At 35.8% G+C, this 24,978-nt stretch overlaps 1 protein-coding gene across 2 annotated transcripts in view; it reads left to right on the forward strand.

Annotated features, from left to right (window-relative positions):
* Positions 1–24,978, forward strand: part of LOC110113316 (uncharacterized protein At3g52155, chloroplastic) — a 46,087-nt gene that overhangs the window by 15,564 nt on the left and 5,545 nt on the right. Inside the window, exons 3-5 of one of the 2 annotated variants that reach the window (XM_020845851.2) lie at positions 4,144–4,323; positions 4,488–4,605; positions 16,400–16,639. In XM_020845851.2, coding sequence (XP_020701510.1) covers positions 4,144–4,323; positions 4,488–4,605; positions 16,400–16,459 — 358 coding nt within the window. In that variant the 3' untranslated portion in view covers positions 16,460–16,639. Of the gene's footprint in view, positions 1–4,143; positions 4,324–4,487; positions 4,606–16,399; positions 16,640–24,978 lie in introns of those variants that run through there. The other variant, XM_020845850.2, reaches the window with a different exon arrangement.

The following is a 24,978-nucleotide window of genomic DNA, read 5'->3' on the forward strand; positions in this document are numbered from 1 at the left end:
ATAATAAATATATATATTATAAAATCTAATTAAAATAATATTTGAAAAAAACAAAAGAGCAATGCATCACCTCTTGTGCAATTTTCTCCTCTTTTGTGCCTTGGCTAGCGCACGATGAGTTCCCCCCTTGCAATTTGCGGAAATGCCCATGCAATATAGTCATTTTTGTGTAATTTTGATATTTCGGACACAAATGTGAAGTTTGTTTCATGAATGGCGGCAACGTTTGGGCGACATTAAGTAACATTCCATCTATAGTTTGCCGATTTCGACCGGCCTCAAAGGTCTCCTTTAGGTAAATTCCGAACACATCGACGCTGTCTGTTTGACCATTAGAAGTCATTCGAGAAGTTTTGTGTGATGCGGCAGGGGAGGGGTTGGAGGGCTAATGGAGTGTGGCCCACACACTAATTTAGTTTCGGTTGGAGGGAATATTCAAATTAGGGGTTGTTTAGGGATTAGTAATTGTCATTTTGCTTTAATTAGACTTTTTCTTTTTGAATTGGAGACTTTCTCTTGTTGTTTTCTCTATTAAGTTGGAATTTTTGCATCAACTTTGTGAAATTCAACAATTCCTGCACTTGTTGTGGTTGTTTCCTGTTAAATTGGTATCAAAGCACGATTCGGGTACCTATGGTAGGAAGAAAAGTAGAAATGTTGGAAGGGGAGATTAGACAATTGAAATATGATTTTATAAATATTTCAGATTTCGTGAAGCAAATTTTGGCCATCCATGAAAAAATCGATGGGAAGTTTGCCATCATGGAGGATGTGATTAGGAAGTTACTCGAATTCCAAACCAAAATGGTGCCGTCGAAGGAGAGGGAAGCCACCGCCAACTAAGTAAGTGAGGAGATGCCACATTTGGAGCCACTTCCAGAGAGACTAGGGTTTTTTGGTGGAGGTACAAAGTTTGGAAGGAGAAAAAGATGGGGAGAAGATATAAGTGCCAGACATGGTTCAACCACCCCTATAGCAGTATCGAGGGGTGTTCTAGCCAATTCAGGGGTTGCCGCTTTCGCGGGAACGTGAGCATTCTATCATCTTGAAGGAAAGAGTCTCACTTATCAGTAATCGTCTGTATCGTCATCCCCAAATCCAAAATGAAGAGATTGAGAGATTAGTCAAGGAGATGCTCAAGGTAGGGATCGTTCGACCCAGTGTCAGTTCATTTTTTAGTCCAGTGCCATTGGTTAAGTGTTTCAACAATAGTTTACTTCATTCCACCTTGAGGACAAGGTGAGGCTTTGGGAAGGGAGTGTTGATGGACTGGCCGATTTGATTGATAGAAAATTAGGAAATTTTCTAATCAAGAGAGAGTTTTTTAAGAAGGTTCTTAATCAAAGGGAAATTGTTTAGGAATGTTTTAATTACAGTTGAGAAGGAATTGTTTAGGGAAAGAGGTTTAATTTGAATTCAAAATATAAGAGGGAATTAATTATTTAGGGAAGAGGAGGAATTTAAGGGGATTATTTAGGAAGTTTTAATTATAGTTGAGAGGGAATTAATTAGGGAAATAAATCTAATTTGAATTCAAATTTGAGAGGGAATTAGTTAGGAAAAGGGGGTTGATTTGGGAGGGAATTATGGGAGCCTATTTAAGGCTAACAATAGGATGATTTCATGAGAATGTTTTGAGTTTGCCGAAATTAGAATTTTTTAGGTTGTGAGGGCTCTAGCCGCCGGTTAGGGACTTGGGAGAGTTGGATCTTCCTCTCCAATTAAAGATCCAACTGCATCTTGTTGTTTTCTTTCATATATCTTGCATTAAAAAGAGTTTGGTGTGTTCTTCCTAAATTTTTTTTGTCGTTCTTTGATTTGGCTGAAATTGCATCAACTTCCTATCACATGATTAAGGATTTTTCTATTGCACTTGCCTATCTTAATCACCTTTTTTGGCTTTGGCCCTTTTTGATGCAATTTCCAACAATTGTATTGCTTTAACCACATACCTTGCAATACAAGAAAAAAAAGTTGTTCTATTTCTTTTAATCATTTCACCATCTTGTTTCTCTGCCTTATTATGGGTTACCTTTTTATTTCCAAGTTTAAGTTTCTTACATCTTTGGGATTTTCAAATTTCTTCTCCATGGCAATGGCTTTTACAGTTATTTTCATGGTGGTATCAATTGGAAAAAGTCTCAACTCCTCTCGAACCATCTCATACATACATATGAGAAAAAAAATGCTGTTCTATTTCTTTATTGTTTTGCCAATTTCACCACCATCCTAGAGAATCTTTCTTTAAGTTTGAGGGGTATTTTTCTATCATACATGAGGCCCGGTGCATTCCTCCACTTCAACCAATCAACTTGAATTCTACTAATATTATCCCCATCTATTTCACCATCACTCTGAGCAATAGACCCGAGATATCTAAAATGTGTACTCTTTCTTAATGACTTGATCGCACATAGTCACAATGCCTCCACTCGATCTATTGCTACTAAAATTACACTCAATGTATTTGGTTTTAGATATTTTCAAATGAGAACCGTTAGACTCTAAGATTGATCTCCATAATTCAAGTTTTCCTTCAACTCCCTCTCTAGTTTTATTAACAAGATGAATATTATCAGCAAAAAGCATACACTAGGGTACATCCTCTTGTAAATGTCTATTAAGAACATCCATGACTAAGGCAAAAGGATATGGGCTTAGAGTTGATCCTTGATGTAATCCAATTGAAATAGGAAAATACTTGGTCAGACCACCTTGTGTTTGAACACAAGTGATGACTCCAACATACATATTCTTAATGACTTAAATATAAGCATTATTAACTCCTTTTCTTTCTAGAACTCTTTAGAGTACCTCTTTTGGAACTTTATCATATGTTTTCTCTAAATCAATAAGTATCATATGCAGATCCTTCTTATTCTCTCTATACTTCTCCATCAAACCTCTTAATAAATATATAACTTCCATAGTAGACCTACCCGACATGAATCCAAATTGATTTTGAGAAATATTAGTATCACGTCGTAACGTATGCTCAATTATTCTCTCCCATAACTTTAATATATGACACATTAACTTGATTCCTCTAAAATTTGCATACTCTTATGCATCACCTTTATTCTTGAAAATAGAAACCAACACATGTTCTCCCTCATCCGACATCTTTTAAGTTTTAAAAATAATATTAAAAAGTTTAGCAAGCCAAGAAATTCTTTTATCTCCTAAGTATTTCCACAACTCTATTGGAATATCATAAGGTTCAACTACATTTCCACACCTCTATTGGAATGTCATCAGGTCCAACTGCTTTTCCACACATCATTTTCTTTAAAATCTCTCTAACTTCAATTTTATTAATATGTCAATAAAAATAAAAAATCCTTATTTTCATTTAGGATGCTAAGTTTACTAAAATCGATCATGTTCTTACAACCTTGATTAAAAAGCTTATCAAAATATCTCCTCCACCTATGTTGAATATCCTCTTCTAATTTTTTTTTTATCTTCATCCTTAATGCACGTCACTTAAACTAGATCATTCTTTCATCTCTTTGCTTGAACAACTTATACGTATATCTTTCGCCCTCCTTAGTATCTAATTTATTATATGAATCATTAAAAACTAAATTCCTTATATCACATATTATTTTCTTAGACTCGTTACGAGGCCCTCTATATTTTTTCCAATTTTTTGATCTTTCATAGCTAAACCAATTTTATGACAAAACTTCTTATTTTTGTTCTTTTCTTGCTCATTTTGATTCCATCACCAACCATTTTTTACTATTAGGAGCTTTTCCTTTCGATAGTCTAAGCACATACTTTGCAACATTTTTAATATCATTGACTACATTTTTCCCACAACTTTATTTTCATCTTTAAAAAAAAAGTTTCATCATACACAATCAAAACCTTGAGATCTTAAATCTTATTATTAAAAATATTTTTATTAGTATTTTTTAAATGACTCCATCTAATCCTAGGATAATATTTTACTTTATTGTATTCGTACTCTAAAAAATATTTTTGTATAATACCTGCACCAAAATTTATTTTTGTGCTTTGTCAAGCTTCTTAAAACTATGGATTTAATGGAAATAGTTATTATATTCAATTGAAGAATTACAGCTAGATTTCATTGTAGGGGCGGCCTTTGATATTAAACTGCTTTTCACATAACAGTGATGCTACTCGGTCAAAGGAAACCCTCAAAATTATGCAAGAGTACTCAAAGGAGTTCTCACGAGCTGTGGTTCATTTTATGCCGAGCTTCTATTCCATTGCAGCAATGGATGGTCAGACGGCTGAACATCTCCAAAAGGTTGTATGTCAATACTCAAGGGATGAGATCCTTACAGTAATGTGAGTCACATCTCTGAATGCAGTGCTTATTACATGGGTGTATTGATTTTTCTTTTTTAAATACTTTCTTACGTGTTACTTTATTTTAAGATTGAGGCTAGATTAAAAGCTTATTAACTTTATCCACTCATTGATAACTTACAGAAGCTTGGTTGACTGTGCAGGTGTATGGGGCATAATAGGGGCTGGGAGGAAGCTGCCTCCATGTTTTCTGGCTCTTCTATTGAATTAAAAACATGTAATGCTGCCCTGCTTGAAACTACTGGGGAATCATGGAATGAGGTGAGCTTCTAACATGTCTGTCTTAAATTTCTATCTTTTTTATCACTACTTTTCTTAGTAAAACTATCAACTTATTTCCATTCAAAATTAGTATCTTGTAAGTTAGTTAATGAGTCAACATCAGTAGAAGCTTGTTTAAATTCTAAAATTTCTGTTTTTTACGAGCAAATTGTATTATATTTTTATTTTTTAACTCTACATCTCATTTAGTTTTAATGATTACTAACTAATTATGCTTATTTTTTACACTACTAAAATATTTTGCATAATACACTTAAATTGCTTGATGGGTGAAAATGCAATAATTAAAGGATCAAATAGTCATATTTCCTGGTTATTTTTATATCGTTAATTATGCATAGTTTATGTACTCTTGTGCCTTTGTTGGTAGTAGGATCCAACCAGTCACTATTAAATAAGAATAGTTTTTTGTCGGGATAATATAACTGTATTATCTATTGCATTCATATATGTTTTGATCTCCTCCCTTATGGTATCAAGCATGTTGGCACATGGTTCAACATTTTTGTGTGATCCGGATAGGCGCTCCTTCATCCTAATAACACCATCTTCACCACCTTCTCACAACTATTACATTTCAAATATACTTATATATTGTCGCTGCCTCTCACATCAATTTGATTGCTATGTTTTCACGTCTGATCTTTCATATGACCAGACATGATTTTAACTTTGTCTCTAACCATATTCTATAGAACCCTGCAAAAAGATTCAAAATAAGTTAATTAAAATGCTGAAAATTATGTCAGCTCATGTTATTTGAAGGTTACATGAATGGTCTACTTATAATAGCTTATCCTCTTTTAAATTCTTATGTTCAGTCTAATTTCAACTGTTCAACATGTATTGCATTTCAAAAGGTACAAGGCAGAAGACTACCAGAGCAATGATTGAATATATAAGAAAATATAGAGGAAAAATTTCTTTCAGCTTAATTACTTAAAATGCCAACAAAGCTAACACAAATTAATAAAGCATTAAGAAATCATAAATTGTTTTTGACATATGGTGATCCAAAAGAACCCCCACGTGGATGCCCTTACTGTGCACCTTAAGATCAGCCGTAATAACACCATTAGGAAGATTGTTATTCCTAACAAAGGAACAAAAAAAACCTAAGTCCTTGGCAAACAACAATTGAAAGATAACAATGAGATTAAGGTCTCGTTTGGGACGGCTTTCTTCTTGCTTCTTAAAGTGGCTTTCTAGTACAAAAATTAAAATGTTTGTACTAAAAAGCCGCTTTAAGAAGCAGTAAGAAAGCCATCCCAAATGAAGCCTAAAGGTCCACTACACAGGAACAAAAAACCTAATCCTTTGTCATGTAACTTCTTAGAAGATCACCTGTGACGTCCTAGACTCTAAATTGGAAGAATTACACTTTTTTTATCTCTTAAACATCAACCAGAGTTCACATAATGTAATACAAGTGAAAAATATAATTACATTACTATTTATTAAATATTTATGTATCTGATAAGTTCTAAAAAAATATCAATAAATTAGCTGTATTAATATTCTCATATTATATCAGTACTATCTATCATATCTCATCACTATCTGTCATATGTCAATATTATCAATAGTATTATCGTGTATCAAATATTTAGATGAGAGTATCTTGATTTTAAGGGTATCTTGATCTTGAAGGTACCTTGATCTTGAGGGTATCATATTATATATTTGATATCATTTGGTATATCATTTCGTTACACCTTACGGTGTTTCATATCTGCCTTTTGGCTTCCCAAATTTTATACACATATGTCAAATATTTCATCATATCAGATCAATATCAATATTGCAATTCAATATATGCCAATCATATCAATTATTTTAGCACATATCACATTCAAGTATCATCGTATCAAAATCAAAGTACATAACTCTTTAACCCGTTTTCAGCATACCTTTTTTCTAATAATTTCACATAGAAATTTTTAAACATTTAACTAGTGAAAATACAATAAAATCATATATATAATTATTTAGAATGATCAAATTGATAACTTATTAAAAGTTACCTAGTAAAAACTTACGAAATCTGGATATAATATATTTTTGATAGATGCAGGTGAGATAAAAATCGTAGAAATCAAAATAATTGAAAATATGAGTATAAGAGTTTAGTCACTTACTATGAGTAGAACAACTTTTGTAACATGAATGATGGAAGAAAAAGCCCTGGATAACCTTCTTTCTCTCCTCTCCTCTCCCCCTTCTCCTTCTCCTTCGTTCCTTCCCCGATAAGAAATGAAAATTAGAGAGGGATGGTGGGTGGTGGGGATATTTATATTAAAATATAAAAAAAATATTTTTAGTGTTTGGTGCCATGGCGCCTAAGATCCAGGGCTGCTGTGCTGCATGCCACCCCCAACGTTACTATATAACAAAGAGCTCAATGCCGTGGAGGCGCTTTCCCAGCGCTGCTTCACTTCTGGATCAAAATTTTCAAACAAATTCATTTAAAATTTTTGGGCTATTACATCACCTATCCTAAGAGTGCTTTATTATAAAAATTACATATGTTATAACAAATATTGTCTATATATTACATGACAATGAGATCAAAAGATGCTATCAAATTCTGATATCAATTATAATGTTGCATCATATCATACAATATATTATATTTGTTGATCCTACTTATTCCATTCTAGTTTATATCTCATAACAGTAAGATTGAAAGTTTAAATTAACAATGAACAAATACAAGCAAGAAGTGATTTGGGTCGAGCACTTTTTGTGGCTTCCGATTTGATAGCAACAAGAAGCTTCCTTAACGACTCTTTCTAAACTCTACTTCATGCGTAGACGAAGCAGTCGAAGGAAGCGAAGACTCCTTTTAATGGTTTTTTCAAACCTCTGCTTAATGTGCAATCAAAGGAGGCAGAGAGGCTTACTCTTTTGAAACTTTACTCCGCTCATAGCCCAAGTAGTAGCACCAGAGGAAACACAAACCTTAGATGGACCTAAGGTAATACAAGGAAAAGTGAATCGGTTTCCGATAAGTTAAAAGAAATTAAATTAAATATAGTGAGGCGTTCACCACATGATAGTGAGGTGAGGTGTGCCTTTAGCCAAATTGCGGCATACGCCTCACGTTTCAAACTCAAGGCGTGCACCTCGAGGCTTTTTTGTTCTTAATTGTGCTGAGACATGTCTCATATTGCACAATTTTAAACAATGACTTAACTATATACTTCTCCCATCTATCTTTCAACTTCTTAGTATATATCTTTCGCTCTTCTTGCTAATTCATACATATATCTTTCGCTCTTCTTAGTATCTAATCTATTATAAAAATCACTAAAAATTAAATTATTTGCATTGCAAATTGTTTTCTTAGACTCCTTACAAGCACCTTTATATCTTTTCCAATTATTTGAGTTTCTATATCGAAGATAATTTTGATAGCAAATAAGTCCTCACGGGTTGCCTTGCCTATTGGGTAAACTGATAAAACCTATTTTTTGCCTGCTCTAATATCTGAATTATAATACTTGTATTCAGGCATGTCAAAAGCTGAGCTTACCTTCTTTCACCTTCTAAGCAACTCTCAGATTGAGCAATTAACCTCAAATTTTAAATTTAAATTCATGCCTTGCAATGGACTTAAGCTATAACCCAATTAATTTGAATCATTGATGCAAGCAAAAATTAGGAGAAAGCCTAATTTTTGAAAGCAAAAAGACAACCTTCCTAGGTAATAGAAAAATACACGAAAATCTAAAAAATAGACAAAATAAGAAACAATACAACTTTTATAATATAAAGACTCTTACAAACGACACTTACAACTTTACTTTCATAATAGAAAGACACCTAAAGGAGCTCTTCTTTACTTGAGACGAAAGATACAGATGGGGTGGTACTTGCGGATAGAAGAAAGAGGTTAGAAGACTAGACGAGGTATAGCTCGCAAGCTATAGAGAGGAGAGGAAGGTGAAGGGCATAGCTCATAAGCTATTCCAAAGAAACCCGTAGGTTTTATCCAAAAATCATCATCACAACAACCTTTTAAAACAACCACAAACTCTCTATATATAGGCACAAAAGGAGAAGAAGAAGGGCTAAAAGACACCACAAAACAACCCACAAGAAACTGCACAAAAAACAGGAAGGCCACGGAAAGCCAGCCATTAAGCCACGGGAAACTCAGCCAGCAAGCCACGGGAAAGCAACCAGAGAGGGACCCGAGGAGCCAAGCCAGGAAACGAGGCAGAGGAATTCACAGGAAAGCAGCAGGGAGAAAACCGAAAAGACAACCATCCCACAACAATAAATCACAAGGAAGAAACCAAGGAGACACAATAATGGGAAGAAACATGAATGGGGAAACCAAAGAGTCAAAGGCAAGGGGGAATGAACCTAATTAAAGCCAAATTATGAGCTGACTAAGTAGTGGAAAAGCATTTATGAGCTGATACCACTTAATTCCCAAGAATTTAGCTCAAAATCAAAGCAACCAAAGCCCAAACTGTGAGACAACAAGCAGCCCAAAGAATAAAATATTCATCTTGTTTTGACCCCCCATTGCCTACATCAATTCTCCTTCGGTTGAAAGAATTCATCTCCCGATGAGTTGTCTTTAGATTTCTTCCGAGGATGCGAAGAAGGGCATCAAGCTCTTGAATCTTTGCCTCGTATTTCTTCAAAATCTTCTCACGTTCTTGTTTGAATTGGTCATGCATAAATTTCTTTTTCTTCTCGAATTTCTCTGTACATAAGAAAATTTGATATTGAATTTTATATAACTCGTTTTGTAGGGGATTTGTAGAACTTCCTTGTGATGGAATTTCTTCTACAGTTGGAATCTTCACATCCTGAATAGGTGGTTGATTTATAAATTTGACATGGTCAAATTCTCATTGGGACTCATTTGAATCTTGATACGAGGCTTCTGAAGGATGTTGTATGGACTATCCATTTAGACTCAAAACAAAAACTCAAAAACTCTTATGACACCAAGACTCAAATGACAACACGACTCAAAAACAAAACTTACCTGACAACTAACATGACACCAAAACCTAGGATATACTAACTGGCTCTGATACCAAATTGATGCAAGCAAAAATTAGGAGAAAGCCTATTTTTTGCAAGCAAAAAGACAACCTTCCTAGGTAATAGAAAAATACACGAAAATCTCAAAAATAGACAAAATAAGAAACAATACAACTTTTATAATATAAAGACTCTTACAAACGACATTTACAACTTTACTTTCATAATATAAAGACACTTAAAGGAGCTCTTCTTTACTTGAGACGAAAGATACAGATGAGGTGGTACTTGCAGATAGAAGAAAGAGGTTAGAAGACTAGACGAAGTATAACTCACAAGCTATAGAGAGGAGAGGAAAGTGAAGGACATAACTCGCAAGCTATTCCAAAGAAACCCGCAGGTTTTATCCAAAAATCATAATCACAACAACCTTTTAAAACAACCACAAACTCTCTATATATAGGCACAAAAGGAGAAGAAAGGGCCAAAAGACACCACAAAATAGCCCACAAAAAACTGCATAGAAAATAGGAAGGAAGGCTACGGGAAAGCCAGCCAGCCAGCAAGCCACAGGAAACCCAGCCAGCAAGCCACGGGAAAGCAGCCCACAGCCTTTATTCACATGGAAGAAATCAAAGAGACACAAGAAGGGGAAGAGGCACCAAGGGGAGGAAATCAAGGGGACATAGGGAACGGAAAGAGGCATAAAAATCACTCCATTAATGAGCTATCAAGTGCAAAGACTCTTCCAATTAATGAACTAAAACATCAGCTCAAACATTTATGAGCCAGAACCACTTAATTCCCAAAATTACAACTCAAAACCAAAGCAGCCAAGGACCAAACCGTGAGACAATAAGCAGCCCAAAGAACAAAATTTTCATTTTGTTTTGACCCCCCCTTGCCTTCATCAATAATACATATAAAGCCCCCCCCACATCAATGGTATTTTTGGACATGAAAAAATTTGAGCTAACCGAAAAGACAACCAGCCCACAACAATAAATCACAAGGAAGAAACCAAGGAGACACAATAATGGGAAGAAACATGAATGGGGAAACCAAAGAGTCAAAGGCAAGGGGGAATGAACTTAATTAAAGTCAAATTATGAGCTGACTAAGTAGTGGGAAAGCATTTATGAGCTGATACCACTTAATTCCCAAGAATTTAGCTCAAAATCAATGCAGCCAAAGCCCAAACCGTGAGACAACAAGCAGCCCAAAGAACAAAATATTCATCTTGTTTTGACCCCCCCTTGCCTGCATCAATCATCATAAAGCAAATAAATCCATTAATCAAAACTTAAGACCTTCCAATAGTTCTAAGCCCCATCCTAATTAAAATCAGGCCTTTCCATTATATGTAAGCCCTAACCCAACCTATAGCTGGGCTAGGTCTCATAATAATGAACTCACTAGCCAAAATAAAATTCAGCCACCAAAATTCACATGCATTTTGCTTAGGATATTTGAGAGGAGGTAACCCATACTTGCTTATTAAATGCCTTGGACATTATGACTTGTAATTCTTTGGCATTGGTAGATTAGGACTACCCGGATGGCCGAGTGGTAGACTCATTAATCTTGATTAGGTTTACTTCCATTCCTCTTACCACCCTCTATTAATTCAAGTTTAATATAAATATTAAACCTTAGCCTTGAAAAGTAGCTGGAACAACCATTCTTAATTAAGAGTGCTCTCTTATGAGCATACTTAATTATAGTGGTTTGCACCAATAGGAAATCTTGATCCTATATCCAAATAAACCATGATTTAAATGTCAAAGAAAATTTGATTTAATTAAAACTAGTTTATCACATGAAAAATGAATTCCTGAGTTTAAAAATGGTGCTTTTCCTAAATGATTAGGTATTAGGGAACTCCGTTGGGTACTACTCTTTCCATCTTTGGATGAGTTGCTTAATGCTCCGATTGCCTACGCTCAACATAGTTTTAGATTTAGTGATTGTGGAATCTGTGATAATGAAACTTTCTATTTAATTCTATTCACCTAATATGCACGCTTATATGATATTGAATTTGCATCATCTTATCACAAAAGGTTAGGGTTTAGTATTCTAATTTAAATTAAACTTGGATTTTGTTATTTTCATTCCATGTACTTAAGAAAGCCTCAATCATGACCTCTGTAAGTAATATCTTGATTGTAAAGGTTGGGGTGGATTAATAGTGCAATTTTCCTAAGCTATCATCAATGCTAGTCCTGTTGGAGCTATCCTCTAGTTCGACATAATTTCCAAGGGGTGAGGTTTGTCCTCATCAATAAATATATTGAAGTTGCACTGTTGGGAGGGCTCATGCACATTAAAAAGGTTATGCCAACTGCCTTGGTTCATCTTCAAACCAACAAGTGGAGGCCCAAATGTAATCATCTCGAATGAGCCGAGACATCTATTCATTGAGGCTCCTATTATTACCATTATTATTGAGGCTACCCCAAGAAGGGCTTCGAAATTTTCAAGATTTTTTATTGCCTCAACCCCGACCATCAAAAGAAGAGCTTGTAAAATTGTTGGCCCAATTAACTAGTCCATTGTAGACCCCATGACTCTCCAAGTATTATCTTTTGCACTTGGGAGACACGGTTTGAAGTGTCTACGTATGGACTAAAGTGCCAAGGACCCGGGAAAGGGTGAATACCCGCTAATTAGCTTAACTTCTTGAACTTTGCATGATGATAACAGTGAAAATGCAACAAATAGAGGCTAACATCCTAAGAACAAAGACTTTGTTCTATTACATTATGTAAAGGAAATAAATTGGGCCCAATTGAAAATAACTCTTTTAGAGGACACTTCAACAATCAGTCCTGATGACACCTCATATAAGGGAAGAATATATTTCTTTTCATATTTATGAAGTTGTCAGACATTGACGACAACAAAGAAGGCTTAAGAAGTTGATGGATGGGCTGACAACATCAAAAGAATGGCTTGCAAGCCAAATCAAATCAATAATTGTTGGCCCAATTAACTAGTCCACGACATGAACTCACAACTCTCCTAGGATTACCTTTTGCACTTGGGAGACAATATTTGAAATTTCAACCTATGGACTAAAGTGCCAAGAAGGGCCCGAAGAAGGGTGAATACCTACGAATGACCTTAACATATTGAACTTTGCTCGACAACATAGGAGTAAATGTAACAAACATAGGCTAACATTCTACTAGCAAATACTTTGAGCTATCACATTATGTAAAAAGAAATAACTTAGGCCCAATTGAAAATAACTTTTTTAGAAGATTCTTCAACAATCAGCCTTGATCGCACCTCATACAAGGGAAGAATCTATTTCTTTTCATATTTTTAAAGTTGTCAGGGATCAAGCATAACAAAGTAGGCTTAAGAAGTTGGTGGATGAGATGACAACGTCCGTCCCCCCCCCCCCCCCCCCGCCCGCCCCCCCCCCCCCCCAAACACACACACACCGAACTTTCTCTTTTTCAAAATATGAGAAGATATTACCCACACCTTGGAAAAATAATTGACCAATGAAAAAAAAATTGTCAGAAGGTCCCTACAACCATACTAAAGGCCAATGCCTCATCATAGATACTCTGATTCGCACGTTGAACATTGTGGTATTCCATTCAGGTCAAATCTAAATCTTCAAAGATCCACAGATGGAAGGTTCAACAATTTTGGGTTCCAAAGGATCACTTATTTTGAAAACCTTTTGTAGACAGCTATGATGGCGAGCACGAGAGGGTAATTTTCCAAATTATGATGAGGGATCTTCTCAACATAATTTGATTCAACAACTACTAGAGAATGAACCCCCTCGGCAACATGAGGGATTTGAGAAAGTTGAAATTTTTTTGTAGCAACATGAGGGATTTGAGAAAATTGAAGATGTTTTTGTGACAAATGTTGTATGAAATGCATGTTAGAGATCAAGAGATTAATCATTTGCACGTTCACCTAAATGAAATGAGCAATATGATGAATGAGCTCTTTGTTTAGCGCAATTTGTTAGCAGCAGTACGAGGACAACAACAAATAATTATTCCAAAACTTATGACTTGAGGGTGGGTAGGTTTTTGTTTTTTAATATTTTGATTAAGGGATGATTATATGGAATTAAGGTGGCTAATGCGAGATAAAGAGGAAAATCTCAAGGGTTTTAGGAACTCTCCAAAAGGTTTCAGGGGTTGAGAAGATCACAAAATATGCTCCAAGAAGATGCTCACCAAAGCAATCTTCAAAGTGTTTGGATACAAGCACAAACTTTTATTACTTAATGAATGAATACTCTTATATGACACTTTCATGAAGAGCTGCTGCGCTTATCCAAAATAATGAAAATTTAAGCCTTAGGAAGGTAGTGGATGACTTTATCTTACAAAGAAGGTTTTAATTCAATAAAAATACATAACATGGATCCATGACTTCGAAGGGCTAACTTTGACGATACAAGAAAATGACATTTAAAATAAAGCAAATAGTCAAATACAATATTGCCGAATTTGGCTATCATGTATTTCTTACCGTGGAGAGGGAGGGAAAGTCCTAGGTTTTTATGAATGGTGAAGCGTACTTCAATTAAGCATTTGATGAGAGGGGTTGGCCATGCACGCTTGCAACGGAGATTGTCTTTCTTGAATTTGGCCATCATATTGTTGTTTTTTGGCGGAGGCTGTGCGCATACAAATAGGGAATGAATATCCATGTCTACCTTGTGTTCACATACTTGAGCTTTACCTTTTTGTAATTGAACTTCTTTGGAATGTGGCTTATGTATTGGATCTTCATAACCATGGCTTTGCTTGATCTTTGATTTTTGTGCTATAGTATCTCTACTATATTTCAAGAACTGTATGCCATAGAGTAAAATTGTTGTAGCATTCTCAAAAGTTATTTTGTTTGAAATAACAATGGTCAAATGAGGCTTTGAAGAAAGCTCAATCTGTGTTGAATGAACCTGAATTGCTTAAAGGGGGGTTAATTTGATCAAATTTGTTGTTGGTTATCACTATTAGATGAGTTGAGGAAAATACTTGGAAATACCATGATTATCATTTGTAAATTTATTTGTTGTTGGTTATGACTATTGGATGAGTAAGAAAAATACTTGTGAAAGGCTCCAGAGTGATTTTTGGTGGAATTTAAGGATATGGCGTAGTAAGATTTGTGAGGAGAGTTATGTATATATTGCTTTATTTAGGTTTGTGATAAGGTGCGGGTGCCAAGTTGGTAGGGCGAGATGGTGTATTAAGAAGTAGGGTTGCAAGCGAACCAAACGTTCGACGAGCTACTCGTTGTTCGGTTCGATTAAAGCTCGTTTGTGATCGTCTAATTAGCTAAACAAACAAACTTGAACAATATTTTAAATACTCGATTCTTAAATAAACAAATTTGAACACTAATGCGTTCGGCTCATTTATGTTAACGAACAACATCATTTGAAGTTCGTGAACAAGCTCGACATTAAGCTCGATAAGAAGCTCGATAAAAGCTTGATTCGTGTTCGATTTTGAAATCGTGAATAAGCTAGATAAAGATAATTAATATTTGACTATAAAATTAATAAATATAAATAATCATTGCCTTTGTTACATAGACAATTGCTTTTATTATAAATGTGTTTGTTCATAGATATGTTCATGAACATATTTTTTTTGATAGTTAAAAAAAATTCATTAAATATGTTCGCGAAAAAGCTCGATAAGCACTAAACGAACAAACATGAACTGAACATGAACCGAACATGAACACTCATGAATTTAAATGAACCAAACATGAACACAAACAATAAAGCTCGAATAAACATGAACCAAACTTGAACAAGTTGATATTAAATGAATACAAACATGAACACTCACATACTCGGCTCGGCTCGATTCGTTTGCAGCCCTATTAAGAATTTGTTGATACATTTTACAAGACATCTTTTTTACCATACTGCATTATTATTAAAGCTATCCAAGTTTTTTATTGCTTTAAGGATTGCCATGATGAAAGAAGATAAAGAAGGTTAAAAGAAATATTTTTGAGATGTTCTATTAAATTAACAAATTTGTGATAACAAAAAGCTAATAAATCGTTACTAAATGTACATTTAAGATGAAACCTTCACAAGGTGAAGCTTGATACAAATTCTTTTTATTATTATTATTATTATTATTAATTTTTTTTTTTTAAGCTTGATACAAATTCTTGATGTATTCTTCAAAATATTCTAGGGTTTATATTTGATACTAAATTATGACTTAACAGTCATAGGAACTTGATGTTTTTTTGGGGTATATTTTGTAGTGAGAGATGATTATGTGGAATTGTAAGGTGATGATTAATGATAGTGGAGAGGAGGTTATGTGGCCAGTCAAAGAGGAAAACCAAATTTTGCCAAGAGATGCTAGGAGGGTAGGGGTGGAATGTAATGGAAATAATGGGGGTGGGTAATTATGATTACCTTATAGACTCACTAAAGAATTATAATATAACCACAAGGATTTGAATACCTTATTAGAGAAAGACTTCATGGATCATAAATGAAATACTTGTAAAAAATTATATAGAAGCCTAAGGAAGGGAATGGATGGCCCTAGCTTACAAGGAAGGTTTTAAGTCAATGAACATGCATCACATGGATTCATGATATGTAAGGGCCATCTTCACAATAAAAGACAGTGTGACATTTAAAATAAATCAAAGAATTAAATGCAATCTTACAAAATTTGGTCATACATGATTTGAAAAGAGGGTGGTTTTCATTCCATTGTTTATTTCTTATCTTGAATAGGGAAGGTACATCCAATACTTGTATGGAAGGTGGAGTCTACCTCAATTAAGCTTATATTGAGTTCAAACAAGGAGGGACTCACCATGCACACTTGTATCTTGATTGGTGCTTGCCTTGCTTAATTTTGATCAGATTTTTGAAGGAGCCAGTTGACAATGCAAATTGGGAATGATGATCAACCTTTTATTGTGTCCACATACTTGATCTTGATCTTCTTGTAATTCATTTGATTGGGCCTTACATATATGATCTTCATCCCCATGCCTTTGCTTGGTATTTGATCTTTGTGCCTCATAAAAAATCCAAAATGTCAAACTACTTATTAGGATAAAATCATAGAAATTCTGGTTGATTGTACGTATGATTATCTATAAATGATATGAACATTTTTGGTAGCTTGGGATCTTCCAGAGATACTATAATGACCTGTTATAATGGCTATATGCAAATCTCAAATGGATATACGATCGTATGTACAATCCTAATTGTATGTGCAATATGTTGATTTTACATACAATTGATGATCATATATAAGACATACTAATAAGAGATGGGAGGTTTTACTAAGAATTTATGAACTTATATAAATATAATTACTTTAAAATAATTTTTGTTTACTTATAATAGGGAAAGAGATAGTGAGGGAGAAATATATATGTATGAGTTAGTCAAACAAAGAGATAGGAGTACGTAAGGATTTAGATTTAGTGAAGTGTATTAAGGATGAAGATCAAAAAGTACTTTTCTTGGAAGATGATATTCAACAAAGGTGGATGAGATATTTTGCTAAACTTTTTAACGTAGATTGTGAGAATACGATTGACTGCTTGACCAACTATTTTCCTATTTAGGTTGGATTGCATCAAGGGTCAACCTTAAGCCCATATCTTTTTGCTTTAGTCATGGATGTTCTCACTAGACATTTGCAAGAGGATGTACCTTGGTGTATGCTTTTTGCTGATGATATTCTTCTTGTTGATAAGACTAGAGAGGGAGTTGAAGCTAAACTTGAATTATGGATGTTAACCTTAGAGATTATGATGCCAGCAAAAATTTGGAACAACCCCCAAATTTTTGCAAGCAAAAACATAACTTTCCTAGATAATAGTAAATATAGAAATATACCCAAAAGGATATAGATTGCAACAAATAAACCAAAAATAAGTTCACTTTATAATATAAGAGGACTTACAAACTTTTGATGCTTACAAACAACAAAAAAAAGACACCTTAAACACCTCAACTTGCTTTTCTTGGATCGAGAAGAAAGGTACTGATGGGGTGGATACTTGCGGGAAGAAAAATGAGATTAGAAGCCAAGAAGAAACATAGCTCGCAAGCTATAGAGAGGAGAAGAAGGGATGGAACAAGCTCGCAAGCTTTTCCAACAAATAAACCTACAGGTTTAGGCTCCAAAAATCACTCAAATATCATCATTCTAAAAAAACTCTAAAACAGCCACAAATATCTCCTATATATAGGTAAAGAAAGGGGAGCAAAACAGCCACCATACCACTAATTAATACCATTAAATCATGTAAATGAAAGGCCAAAAACACCAGAACAACAACTTAAAAACCACCCAAAAATCAGGCCAAATAAATCCACAAATAGCCCCCAAAATCTGCACAGAAAACAGCAAGGAAAGCCACGGGAAGCACAACCATTTAAGGGAAGAGGAAGAGGACATAGCTCACAAGCTATTCCAAAGAAACTTGCTGGTTTTATCCAAAAATTATCATCATAACAACTCTCTTTTTTGTCTAAACATCACCACATATTTATAGGAGAGAAAGGGGAGACAAACAGCCACCTAAAATTCCCAATCAAACCAATAAGCCAAGGGGAAGAGGAAAGGCTAAAAGACACCACAAACAGCCCACAAAAAATGCACAGAAAACAGGGAGAAAAACCCAAGGGAAATCTAGCCAGCACCCACGGGAAACCCAGCCAGCACACCACGGGAAAGCAGCCAGAGAGGGACTCGAGAAGCCAACACAGGAAAATGGGGCAGAGCAGTTACTGGAAAGCAGCCAGGGAGAAAACCAAAAAGGCACAAAGGGGAATTCATGGTTCAGGAATCCAAAAAGCTATCTCCAATTAACTACAACACACTAAATACCAAGCATCAAGCAAAATGGGCCAAGCCCATTTAGTTAATTTCAGCCCACCTTTTAATTGCCCAAATATGGGTATGGATTGCCTGCATCAGATTAAAGTTTTTCGCTTGCATGATCTAAAACTGAATATATGGAGTATAATTTTAATAATAATAGACCTAATAGGGGGAGTGTGGCTTTGGGCGATCTAATCATTAATAAGAGTAGACGTTTTAGATATATTAGATCTACTGTTCAGAGTGATGGTGATATATATGGGATATTATCAGTAGAATTCAAGTTGGATGGTTGAAGTGGAGGAATGCATCGGGCTAATTTTGTGATAGAAACGTCCCCCAAAAACTTTAAAGAAAATTCTATAAGATGGTGGTGAGACTTGTAATGTTTTATGGTGCAGCATGTTGGCCATTAAAAGAGAAGCATAATACTAAATTAAGTGTTGTAGAGATGAGGATACTCAGGTGGATGAGTGGATTTACCCTTAGAGACAAAATATGAAATGAGCATATATGTGAAAAGGTAGGAGTAGCTCTAGTGGAAGATAAGATTAGAGAGAGTCGCCTTAGATGGTTTGGTCACATAAAATGACGGCTTTCCGATGATCTGGTTAGGAAAGTAGAGGTATTAGATTTGACTTATATTAAGAAAGGTAGAGGTCGACCTAAAAAGACTTGGTTAGAAAATATTAGAAAAGATCTTTCTTTATTAGATTTAAATGAGAATTTGACTTTTAACAGAACACAATGGAGAATGATTCATGTAGTCGACCCCACGTTGTGGGACAAAGGCTTGATGTTTTTGTTGTTGTTGTATAATAAAATATTATAGTGCTTGGACTTTTTGATAAAATTGAACTCAAACAAATTTTAATGAAAATCTAGCATGACACATTCACTGGAAGTTTATTGTAGAATATTACTGCCCTTGAAAAAAAAAACTTGAAGGCCTTAGTAGGCATTTTTGTTTGGCGTTGTTGACCTCTACAACCAACCCAAGAATCTTAAATTTGATAAAGAGAATTCAGCTTGAATACGGATTGTATTGGGTTTTGTTATGCATTGGTGGAAAAGGCAATCAAATGAGGAACATCAAGCTTCTATTAATGGAGCTGATTTATACAAAAACATATCTCTTCTGTCTATAGTGGGGCATGGCAGTATGGGAAAGACAATTCTCTTGCAACATATTTATGAAGATGAAATGGCGGAGGAATTTAATCTTAAAATGTGAGTTTGCGTTTCAACTATGATGTAAAAAAAAAGGTCATTGCATATATATTGGAATCTCTTGAGAAGGAGAGGCCTCGTTTGCAGACACTCGAGACACTTCAAGATAATCTTCAGGTTGAGATCATGTCCAAATGTTCTTACTTATTCTGGATGACATTTGGGGGGATGATGAGAAGCAGGCTGAAAGTAAATGGGAGAAGGTGCTCGTCCCTTTGGCTTATGGGAATTCTGGTGACAACTCGAATGGGCTCAACTACATTGATGATTGCAATGATCATTAAAAAGAAGGATGAAGTATTTAGATTAGAGGGTTTGGAGAAAGATCAGTGTTTGCAACTCCTTAACTCTCATGTATTTGCTGATGAAGAGAATCCTAATGATTATAAGGATTAAGATCCATTGATGGAGAGATAATTAAAAAGCTTTTTGGATCTTCATATGTTGCAACGGTCATCGGTGGTGTCGTGAATTCCTAGGCAATTCAAAATATGATATAAAGGTCTACGTTACAATGGAAACGAGCCCTCGAGAATGCTCAGACGATATCTGATCGACAAACGGACAGTGCCATTGCGTCCGGAACGTCGTTGACATTCAGGATATAAATTTTATTTAATAAATTTGGATGATCCGAGATGGTGGTGAATTTCTAGGCGATGCAAATATAATATAATGGCCTGCGCTACGACAGAAATGAGGTCTTGAAGATGCCCAGATAACGTCCGATTGATGAACGGACAACGTCATTGCGTCCGGAACATCCCCGACATTTAGAATATAAATTTTATTTAATAAATTTGGATCTTCTGAAGTGTTGAAAAATTTCAAAGGCGGCTCAAATATGATGCGAAGACATGCGCTACGAGGGAAACGGGGCCTCGACGATGATCAAACAACGTCCGATCGACGAACGGACAACGTCATTGCATCCGAAACGTCGTCGGCATTAAGAATCTACATTTTATTTAATCAAATTGGATTGGTTGATGTGGTGTCACAAATTTTAAAGGGGGATCCAAATATATTGTAAATGCACGCATTACGAGGGAAATTAGCCTCGTCGATGGCGCAATGATATCCGATTGCAAAACGGATGGCGCCGTTGCGTCCGGAACGTCGTCGGTATTAAGAATATACATTTTATCTGATCAAATTGGATTGTTTGAGGTAGCGTCGTAAATTTTAAAGGGGATTCAAATATGTTGCGAAGGCATGCATTACGAGGGAAATGAGGCCTCAACAATGCTCGAATGACCTCCGATTGACAAATGGACTACGCCGTTGTGACCGAGACATCAACAATACCCTAAATCCACTATAAATTTGTCTAATTTCGATGTTCGACGAATTTGGCACGTAAAACGAGACAAAAATACACGTAAAACGAGAAAACTACCCACGGATTGAGGCAATTTGGACTTAGTAAGTGACGTTTTGTCATTTCTGAGGCAACGCATTAATGCTTAATCATTCATATGGTTAATGGCTTAATGAGTTTGGCAATATATATATATATATATATCAAATTGCTAAACAGAGAAAATGTATCAAACACATTAAGTGTCATACCTCATTCTGTCATTTTGAATTAATACAGTAATTGCTAAACATTGATATGGAAATTAAATTAAAATTTCTTTTGACAAAAGCAGATGCCAAATAGAGAAAATATCAAATCTAATAAATGTGTTTACCTCGTTTTATCAAAGTCCCTTGTCGTTTCTTTCAATCAGTGCAGCTGGCCTCTGTTCGTCCTCAAAGCAAAAAAGAAAATGAGGTTTTCAAAGCTCCAGCTCTAGGCTTCGTTAAATTTTCAAAGCTCCAGCTCCAGCTCTAGGCTTCGTTGAAAACCTCATTTTCTTTTTTGCTTATAGGACGAACAGAGGCCAGCTGCACTGATTGAAAGAAACAACAAGGGACTTTGATAAAACGAAGTAAACACATTTATTAAATTTGATATTTTCTCTATTTGGCCTCTGCTTTTGTCAAAAGAAATTTTAATTTAATTTCCATATCAATGTTTAGCAATTACTGTATTAATTCAAAATGACAGAATGAGGTACGACACTTAATGTGTTTGATACATTTTCTCTGTTTAGCAATTTGATATATATATATATATATATTGCCAAACTCATTAAGCCATTAACCATATGAATGATTAAGCATTAATGCGTTGCCTTAGAAATGACAAAACGTCACTTACTAAGTCCAAATTGCCTCAATCCGTGTGTAGTTTCATCGTTTTACGTGTATTTTTGTCTCGTTTTATGTGCCAAATTCGTCGAACATCGGAATTAGACAAATTTATAGTGGATTTATGGTATTGCTGATGTCCCGGTCGCAACGGCGTAGTCCATTCATCAATCGGAGGTCATTCGAGCATCGTCGAGGCCTCATTTCCCTCGTGCCTTCGCAACATATTTGAATCCCCTTTAAAATTTACGACGATACCTCAAACAATCCAATTTGATCAGATAAAATGTATATTCTTAATACCGACGACGTTCCGGACGCAACGACGTCATCCGTTTTGCAATCGGATATCATTTCGTCACCGACGAGGCTAATTTTCCTCGTAATGCGTGCATTTATAATATATTTGGATCCCCCTTTGAAATTTGCGACACCACATCAACCAATCCAATTTGATTAAATAAAATGTAGATTTTTAATGCCGACGACATTTCGGACGCAATGACGTTGTCCGTTCGTCGATCGGACGTTGTTTGATCATCGTCGAGGCCCCGTTTCCCTCGTAGTGCATGCCTTCGCATCATATTTGATCCGCCTTTGAAAATTTTCAACACTTCAGACGATCCAAATTTATTAAATAAAATTTATATTCTAAATGTCGGGGATGTTCCGGACGCAATGACGCTATCCGTTCATGAATCGGACGTTATCTGGGCATCTTCGAGGCATCATTTCTGTCGTAGCGCAGGCCTTTATATTATATTTGCATCGCCTAGAAATTCACCACCATCTCGGATCATCCAAATTTATTAAATAAAATATATATCCTGAATGTCAACGACGTTCCGGACGCAATGGCGCTGTCCGTTTGTCGATCAGATATCGTCTGAGCATTCTCAAGGGCTCGTTTCCATCGTAACGCAGACCTTTATATCATATTTTGAATTGCCTAGGAATTCACGACACCACCGATGACCGTTGCAACAAATGAAGATCCAAAAAGCTTTTTAACTATCTCTCCATCAATGGATCTTAATCCTTTATAATCATTAGGATTCTCTTCATCAGCAAATACATGAAAGTTAAGGAGTTGCAAACACTGATCTTTCTCCAAACCCTCTAATCTAAATACTTCATCCTTCTTTTTAATGATCATTGCAATCATCAAAGTAGTTGAGCCCATTCGAGTTGTCACCAGAATTCTAATACCAAAATTCCCATAAGCCAAAGGGACGAGCACCTTCTCCCATTTACTTCAGCCTGCTTCTTATCATCCCCCCAGGCGTTTCAACAAAGTTTGGCATCTAAACACTATTGTAAAGTCTCTTAGAAAATAGATTCGCTTCTCCCTAAATATCTAGTGTTAAAATGATTTGAGACGCTCTCAAAGGTATTGGGCTGTTTTAATAATATTTAAGAAGTACACCAGATGTCTTGGGTGTTCGTGGATTGTTGACCGTTGTTCTGAAACGAAAAGAAAAAAAAAATCAATCAAGTCGCTACTTGCTCTCTGCCCCCGCACGTCGTCGCTGCTCTTCCCACGACCTTCGCATAAGGCTCGCACGACTCGACGTCCCATCTCACACCTACCATACACGCTTTTCTCTAGCGTGGCGGGAGGCCCAGTTTCCCGTTGTTTTTCCCCTAAACGGGGGAGACGTAGGGAGGTTGCCAAAATTTCGGGTGAAAACATACAGTACCCGGACCTGATTTGAACTCAAAAGAACAATAGCCTGGGCCCCAATTAACAACGACTTGTTGACTTTTGAACTTGACTGAACACGAGCAGGGGAACTGAACACGAGCAGGGGAACTGAACAAACTCTAAATGATTTCTAAAAGTTCAAATTCAAATAAAATGAAACCAAACTGGAACCAAAATTCAAACCATTTGAACATGAAAATGAACTTGCAAAGAACTTCAGAAGACTTTGAACAAGCACTTGAACATATACTTTGAGCTCGTACTTGAACTCGGGCTATACGCCGTTAAGTGGGGACTTGTAAACTTGATGAATTCAAGTCTGAATGAAGCTAAACTGGGAATCAAACATATACAAAGAATAGAGCCTGAAGCATGTGCGAGGGAGTTCAAACTACAAGAACATTTGTACGGTCAATAGTGACTCAAAGTACGTTACAAGACCTTAATGCATGAACTCCTACGACAATCCCTACAAATGCCGGTTGATTGAAGAAGGCGATTCTGGAGATCAATAGCAGAAGACTCGTCCCTATAAACATGTACAAACAGTAAAACCACCTGAGACTGGTGAAAGATGGATATGGTGCAAGGACAACGGCTCTTCTACAAACACTTCCGGGAGGTCGTAATGAATATGACGATTCCCTACAAATGAATACTTGTGGATAACAACAGTGAGTATATCATAAGTACAACGAACCACTGTGGGTACAAGTTAGAATATCACCTACAACGGCGGTGATTGAGAAACTATGAGTACGTCGAATATGAAGACGACTTGATATACGAAGGACACCTCCTAGCATAAGGGAGAAGATATTTGAGCAAATTTGAATCAAACTTCCTGGTGCTCTAAATCTTCTTCCTGGTCCTGTACTGTAACATCAGTTTTTGCTCCAGGTTCGTCCGGGACGATCGGTACAGGTTGTTACAGTTTTGGCTGCATGGTTCGTCGGGACGAAATTTGGTTCGTCTGGACGAAAATTCTCCCGAGGACAAGTCGCCGGGGACGTTAATTAATCTCGTCTGGACGAAATTCGTCCAGAGCCACTTCGTCCCGGGACGAAGTTTCGATCGTCCGGGACGATCAGTCTGGATATATATAGAAATGAGATATTTTGAAGAGAGAGAAAAGCCCAGGAGAGAGAAAAACGAAGGAAAAAATGGAAAAGTGGATTTTTGGGCGACGCCGGGCCGTTTTTGTCCGTTGCAGTAGTTCAAGAAATTGGTGTACGCAAGGTAAGGCACATTCCGCCTTTCTCAATTTTCAGAACGGTGAAGTTTGAACGACATTTCTGTCCGGATTTCGTTTTTGTTAGCAAATTTCGT

The sequence above is a fragment of the Dendrobium catenatum genome, unplaced genomic scaffold, assembly GCF_001605985.2.
Source record: "Dendrobium catenatum unplaced genomic scaffold, ASM160598v2 original_scaffold_165368, whole genome shotgun sequence".
In the NCBI taxonomy this organism is placed as follows: domain Eukaryota; kingdom Viridiplantae; phylum Streptophyta; class Magnoliopsida; order Asparagales; family Orchidaceae; genus Dendrobium; species Dendrobium catenatum.